General features: G+C 41.8%; 1 protein-coding gene across 1 annotated transcript; it reads right to left on the reverse strand.

The window, feature by feature from the left end:
- Positions 1–822: 822 nt before the first annotated feature.
- Positions 823–7,385, reverse strand: RPS7 (ribosomal protein S7). The gene is made up of 6 exons (XM_010173036.2): positions 7,163–7,385; positions 6,760–6,831; positions 5,011–5,154; positions 3,398–3,462; positions 1,566–1,716; positions 823–943 (listed from the first exon to the last, which is right to left on the reverse strand). Exons 1-6 carry the CDS (start codon positions 7,235–7,237, stop codon positions 866–868), a joined length of 585 nt encoding a protein of 194 aa, XP_010171338.1. The 5' UTR covers positions 7,238–7,385; the 3' UTR covers positions 823–865.
- Between the last annotated feature and the right edge of the window lie 104 nt (positions 7,386–7,489).

The raw sequence follows: 7,489 nt of genomic DNA on the forward strand, positions 1-7,489 counted from the left end.
TGTCCAACTCCATGCTGCCCCCTGAGCTGGAAATGATGTTACCTGCTGGAAGTGTTCCTAAACAGAGATACCCAAGTTAAAAACGTAGTGCCTTCAGGATGCTATCATGCAGCCTTTGCATCCCTGTCTTCAGTTATTAGCCATGAGAAAGGTTACCTCAACACCGATACACAGATATAAATACTGCTAACATATGGAGATACAAAAATCCATGATTTCTGAAAGCAAGATCAACACATAAAAAGCTGTAGTTTTTGTCCAGCAAGGCAGTTAAAACGTCTCCCCATTTCATTCTGATAAAGGTGAGAAGCTGCAGGACCTGGTTTTAGAACTGGTATGTAATTTTGCCACTTGAAGAGCACGAAAGTTACGTCAAATTCAAACTACCTCCCCCAACATGTTTCCCAGAAACTCAAACCCCTTTTCCAGATGGTCATTGCTCCTTGTTTCAGAGGTCACACACCACCTGCTATGTAGTCTTCTTCTGGTGTCAGGAACATGTAGGTCTCCAACTGGTGTTCCTGTGTGCAATACTCAGGAGTTCCAGTGCTCTACAGTAATTCTCCACATTCTCCCCAAAAGGTGAGTCTCAACATACTTGAGTTTATTTTTCAATGCCAATTCTTTTTGCAGACTCTGGACTCTTTTTGTCCAGAGCTGTGCTGCAACAGCGCCAAGAACAACCTAAGAGGGCTACTGTTAAAACGCTGGTGACTTAATACTTTTATAGACATAAACGTCACTCATCCAGACAGGAGGGAAGTCCCATGAACCAGTTAATCCCCATCTGTGTTTACGGAATTAAAAAGTTAAATGAAATTACTCTGTTATATGAACAGTTGTTTATTCAGCCATTTTTTGCACTTTACAGCTGGAATTCTGGAAATTCAAACACCACATCTTTGCCTGTGAGTTTCTTGTAGACACCAGAAAACGTTTCCACCTGTGAAGACAAACAATCTTGTTTACACACGCTGTGTAAGGAAGTAAAATCTATGTTAACATACTTTAGGTACTATGCTATTTCCCACTGCGTCTTCACTCTGAAGTCTGGGGCTGACTATTTTCTTTTAGATTAAGGTAGCTGAGCATTTACACAGAATTACATGTTTTCTGGAGAATATTTTGAACCTCTTTGATTTGCAACCATATGAGACCCAGAGAGCTGAGCAGTCCTAAACATAAACCCACAGAAAAAAAAACCTGAGCAAAGTGACAGTGGACTTCAGGCTGCACCAACCACACCTGTTTAAGGTCAAAAGTAAGTGCTTAACTTAAAAACAAAAATCCAACCCCCAAACAAACAAAAAAACCCAACAAAACGTGTCTGTTCCCATGAGGGAACCAATATAGCTACTTTACAACCCCAGGGTTTTGGCTAGGTGAACTAGAGCTTTAGTTCAAAACTGTCTTGCCTCATTTTCAGCATCTTACTCCACATACAAACAGAAGCATCTCCACTGCCACAAGCCAAACATCAGCCTTTTGCTGTACCACATAAGCAGCCACTTTGCTCTGTCAGAATGCCACTCAACCTTGCATCAGAGTAAAGCTTTTTTGCTTACCTTGTGTTCAACATTGTTCTGTTGTGCTTTGTCCAAATGAACTTTTATGAGCCTGCTGCCGTCCAGTTTTACACGGATTCTCTTGCCCACAATTTCACTTGGGAAGACCAGGTCTTCAAGAATGGCATCGTGCACTGCAGTAAGCGTACGGCTGAAATGCCACATTTGTATCATTAAAACACGTCCTCTTGCAAAATTTTCCAGTTTCCCAAGGCTGAAGCCTTCCACAGCATGCTTTAGCTGAAAATTCAGTGGTGTTTTGGTTTGGGTTTTTTTTAAATGCTGCAGTGTGACAATACCACACTTTTTCACAGGTCATGCAAAAATAAAAGCTAAGTTCTACACTGAGTGCAGAATGACTACATGAGGGGAAAAAGTCAGTAGCCAGGTTTCTGACCTTTTAGATGACACGTTGCTTTGCAGTAACAGCCCTGAAACGTTCTTTTATTTCTACATGTTATTTAAATCAGAAACAAGTTGTCCCATCTGTAATTTTGCCAGACACTCACTGGACAAGTTCAAGCATGCAAGTATCTTCAACTACACAGAATACATTCAGAGGATTCCCAGTTCTAAAAACACTGGTTTCTTCATCTGCCTTAACCCAAGCAGCTTAAAACACCAATGTATTACAGGAAAAGTCTATCTGTAAGTTTAGTCCATGCTTAGAAGACTGTTTCGTAGCTACATTTATGTTCGTGAACTGTTCGGAAGTGAACCAAAATGAGAAAAATTAATCCAGGTTATTTTGTGTATGAGTCTAGACGACCAGTAAGATTTCCAGTTTCTGTATCTGCAGTTTCAAGGCAGTATCACTAGCAACTAAGACCTCTGTCTACAGCAGCATTTCAAACTTTCAAAGAGTGGGATAGCTAAGGGAGACAAACGTCAGTCACATTTCTCTGCTCCACAATATTCATCAGTTTCACAACACTACTAGTCTGACCTAGTCTCAGGTTGAGAAAGGGACAGTCCTGCACACACTTCTTCCCTCCTGCAGGCAGCATGCTTATCACATACACAGGTGCCAAGTTCTCTAGCTACTGTGCAACACTAGTTTTAATAACACAGACAGAGTCCTCCAAAGGCAGGACTGCAGCTAGACACGTACTCTAAAACTGCACTTTTAAAATCCATGCCTGGACATTTCAAAATATGGTAACAATTATCAGACAGGTGTAACACTGGGGCTGGGAGAAGTTACAGGAACATGCCACACGTCAAAGAAGACAAACTTTTAAGACATGGACTACATAATGGTATAGTAAGATAGAGAACAGTACAGAAGAGGCACTGACATCCACATAGACATAGTAGTGTTGTATGTCTGGCAACAAAGAGACTAGATGAGAGCAAGGAGGGGCCATTTAACACAAATGACTATACTACTGCTGTTAAATTCATACCCACAGGGACTACTCATACCCATACCCCTCCTCAGCCACTCTCTCCCTCATTGCATCCTTTCAGAGTGCCAGCCCTGCCTTCTGTACAGTGCAAAGTGTGATGTGGCTGTGGCTCGTCCTACAGCTTAAAAAAATAATTCTTTTCAGCACATCATGGTAACAGAGACAGCAGGTTGAGGTTTCTTAAGCCAGCACTGCTGGCTAAAAATTGGCTACAGCTGTAGCTGGAAATACAGATAAAGTTCCAAGAAACGCAGTACAGTGCACAAAGACAAGGTTTTTACTACACCCTTTGGCAGTCAAATTGCAGATGCTATTTCAAGCAGTCACTTGAATGATTTCTCAAAAAGTCACCTGAACATTACTTGACTAACCTACCAAGTTACAGAAGAAGGCTGTCATATTGAATCAATATTATTTACTCACCTCCTGGGACGCTTTTGCTTGTTTTTTGTGCGGCTTTTTCTTGTTGGCTTGGGCAGAATCCTTCTCTGTTTAGGGGAAAAAAAAAAAAAAAAAGGGCATTTCTCAGCATACAGTGTTTACATTCAAACACCCCCCCAAAAAAACCCCACAACACATGCATTTTTTTTTTCCACTAGAAACAGATGCATGAAACACCAAAAAGGGAGACTTAAGTATGCCCAAAGCTACAGTAGCATTGCAACCTGGTATTACTTGTAAAAGCTGAAGTACTGGTATTGCTTTCTCATCTACTGATCCTGTATTCTGTGCACTGAAATAAGAGATTTTTATTTTGTCCCCCCCCCATGAATACAAACAGGGTAGTTTATTGTGTCCTATTAACAATCTGAACACACATCTTTGGGAACAGAAATCTCAAAGAATTTTACAATTTGTTAGATTGAGCCTCTGGTGCAAAGCAGAGTAATAAGCCACCTCAGTCCCACAGACAGCTAGGTGACATCTGAGATTGAAATCCTAGTTTGAACAATGAGCTGTATTACACAATCCAGATCAAACCCTGGTTTAAATGTAACCTGTCTCAAAAGCAGCATCTAAAAGTATTTATACCAGCTTGTACCAGTACAACTTATTTTCTACTTCCCTATCTGCAAGGGTAGATGTTTTAAAACACTGAGTTTTCGATGAAGTTGTAGCCACCTGCAGTCTTTTCTACCAAGACAGCACAAATTCTCCATGACTGTATTCATTATGTGGTTACTGTAATCCAAACGGGGTCACGTCGCGTTCAAAAGCAACACTTCACCTACCGCAGAGGAATCTCACACATTCTCTACTAAAATATGGATTATTAAACTGATAGGGAATTCTCAAGCACTTAAACTAATGAACTAGAGGCAATTCATTAAAAGAAGTCTTCTTGGCCAAAAAGATTCAGGGTAAGGTGCTCTGGCTCTTAAAATTACGTTACAAAGAATTCTCACTAAAAAGAGCTTCAGTCTAACAACAGACCAGCCTATAGACAGATCTCCAGAGCCTGTCCACCACTTAGCACTGCCCAGAGAGCCCCCTATCTATCACCTTTTCATGGATTAGCTCCTTCCATAAATTCAGAACTTAAGTTAGGCTTCTTCTTCCTCTCCTATTAACTTGAATTTTAAATGCTTAGATTACATAAGTGTAGTAAACTCCTATTAATATTTGCTCCCTTTTAATTTCAAGCTTTGCTTCTCAAGCTTCTGAAGGAGTAAGAGGGGCCAGAACAAGAAAGTTATATTCCCCTCCAAAACGATTCACATCTCACCAAGTTTACATAGCTTTGGCTGCTAGCTGAAACAGTTCTAGCTTACAACCACAGAAGGACATTCATTACATTTCCTGTTGGTACAAAAATATGCATTATATCATTATCATAAATATACAAGACGAGTGGATCAGCACTGGAACAGAGGTTGTGGAATCCTCATCCTTGGATGTTTTCAAGACTCAGCTAGACAAAACCATGGCTGACTTGATCTAATGTTGGCAACAGTCCCGCTTCACGTGCAAGGCTGGACTACATGACCTCCAGGGATCCCTTCAAATCAACATTTTTATGGTTCCAAGAGTTTTACCTGAGCAATGAACACCACATGCTTTCCACTGAATTTCTTCTCCAGCTCACGAACTAGCCGCACCTGAATCTTCTGGAAGGATTTCAGCTGAGGAACTGGTACAAAGATAATGATGGCTTTTCTGCCACCACCCACTTCAATTTCCTGAAACAGAAGTAGAAAGTAAACATTATCTAGTGGTTGAGAAGCAATGCTTGGTTTGATTGTGACTCCTCTTAACACAGGTATTTGATAGTTCTGCTTACAAGTCTGGGGGGAAAAAAAAAGAGCATCAGAGAGCAGTACCTGTTTGAATGCATTTAACAGCAAGCACTGAACAGAAAAACCTCTTTCAGATAACTTGTTTTGCTGTAAAAGAAATGACTGGGCAATAAATCCCATCACTCCTTTCACAGTTACAGCCTCTGAATAGCAAAGCTCATTCATTCTGCAGGATGGGACTCAGATGCTAGAATCCCAACTATACTGAACGCTTATCATCACATCTGCAGTGGTACTTACATGCTGATACAAAGTTTAAAAAAATATCTGCCTCTAAAGCAGATTCTAGACAAAGTTTACAGTAATAAATGTCTTATTTTGAGCTACTACTTCATGGAAATTCATCTTCTGTCCACCAACTGCCAAGGCCTGCATTGCTACTCAAACAGAACATTTCCTTCCTCTCCAAATGCCAATAGGTTTACATCACATCAACATGGATTACTCTTCCCCAGTTTGCTTCTCCAACAGTTGATCAAAACCCAAGAAGGCACTTCTCCCATGAACCTATCTCCAGGAACGAGATCCTCATTCTCCAACAGAACAGAAAGCTGAATTGTTTTTCACCAGCTACATTCCCACATGAGCTAACTCAGACCCCTACAGGAGATTTCTCACAAATAAAACCAAGTAGCTAAGTAAACAACAAAGGCATTTTTAAAAACTCCTCATTGAGGACAGTACACATTGCTGTGCTTCAGCAGCAAAGCAGCTCTGCAGGCCCCTCATCTCCTATACCAAGCAGACTTCTGCATTCTTAGATTCCTTAACTTAACTCTCTAAGCACTGACACAACTGTCTGTGTCTGTATTGGTGGGCCTGGACAAGAACCAAAAAGCAACCCCCTTAAGATTTTGGGTGCAGCAACCAACTTCAGCAACCAGTCTCTAAGGCTGAGAAATTCCAACACTAGTTTTCTGGCACCTGTTCCACTAATTTTACTTTTCTACCTTAATGTTTCAGTCACCTTTATAAACTACAACTACAATTCACAAACAGGCTAACCTACGTGATCAAGTCAGTCTACTACCTTGATCCACCTCCTATCTATTACTTGGTATGTAAAAGAGGATTTGCAACAAATTGATTTTACAAAAGGTAGTGTAGTTGACATTCCTGACACAGATTCTGCAATACCTACATTGCCAACCTACATGCACAAACAAAAAATCAGTTTCAAACCTCAAGCTCAGTTTGCAGAGAGAGAAAGTAGAACTTCTATTTTTAAACACAATTAAAACATCAAACTGCTATCTGAGTTTTTACAATGACTTTTCAGACGAGTTCCTAGGAAAAAAAACTTATTACAAAATCATAAGCGTTAATAGCAAATACCAGAAGACAAACCACAACAGCATACAGGAAAACAATCACAGGCCTTAAGAAAGGGCTAAAGACACCATTCACCTAGTATGTAAACATCAGCAAAAAAACAAAAACACACAGAGCAGGTCACCACGCTCTTCTCTGCAGAGAAGGTCAGCCTACCTTAGCTGCTGTGATGTTCAACTCCCGCAGCTGAGCCTTTAAGTCAGAGTTCATTTCCAACTCCAGCAGAGCCTAGAAAAGTGAAGTTGCAGAAGAATCCTTCATATACAGTTCAATTAATTAGAAGCCTTGAGACCAAAGCCTGTCCACAGTGCCAGAGAGCAACTATACACTTTTTACCACAGTCAATATCAAAGACTTAATTTCCTGTAAGTCACACTGAAAAAGCAAAAAGTTTAACTGGTGGGAACAGAGGCTGACTGCCCCAGTTCCTACGTAAAACTAGGAGAGGGTACCCGTTCAGACAGCATCACCCTCAAAGCTTAAGCTCCAGACAGCTACCATAACACTGTCTCCGTAACGTGCAGTCAGTCACCAACCAGCAGAAGAAAAAGACACGTACCTGGGATATACCAGACTCGAACTCATCTGGCTTCTCGCCATTAGGCTTCACAATCTTTGCGCTAGAGCTGAACATGGCCTTTCTGCAACGCAAAAGAACATCTCAGGTGTCACCAGGAACGCGTCTCCTGCTACAAGCACAGCCCCGCTTCTGGGCCACACGCGTCAACGCCAAGGCAGAGGGAGCCCCACGGGCCACGCAAGCCCCCGCACGCCGCTCCAGGAGATGGAACCTGGAGCACAACCCGGGAAACCCGTCCTGGGGAGCGGGGTCCTGCCCAGCTCGGCGTCCCCCGTGCGAGGCCGCGGGAGCACCGGGGCGGCTGCC

This window comes from Antrostomus carolinensis, unplaced genomic scaffold (genome assembly GCF_000700745.2).
Source record: "Antrostomus carolinensis isolate BGI_N321 unplaced genomic scaffold, ASM70074v2 scaffold7828, whole genome shotgun sequence".
Taxonomy (NCBI): domain Eukaryota; kingdom Metazoa; phylum Chordata; class Aves; order Caprimulgiformes; family Caprimulgidae; genus Antrostomus; species Antrostomus carolinensis.

Excerpts from the sequence above, each read along its gene's own strand:
- RPS7 (XM_010173036.2), bottom strand. The coding sequence starts at position 7,237 with ATGTTCAGCTCTAGCGCAAAGATTGTGAAGCCTAATGGCGAGAAGCCA. Across the intron at positions 6,832-7,162 it reads TCGAGTCTGGTATATCCCAG|GCTCTGCTGGAGTTGGAAAT; the intron begins GTACGTGTCTTT and ends TCACTTTTCTAG. Across the intron at positions 5,155-6,759 it reads TGAACATCACAGCAGCTAAG|GAAATTGAAGTGGGTGGTGG; the intron begins GTAGGCTGACCT and ends CTTCTGTTTCAG.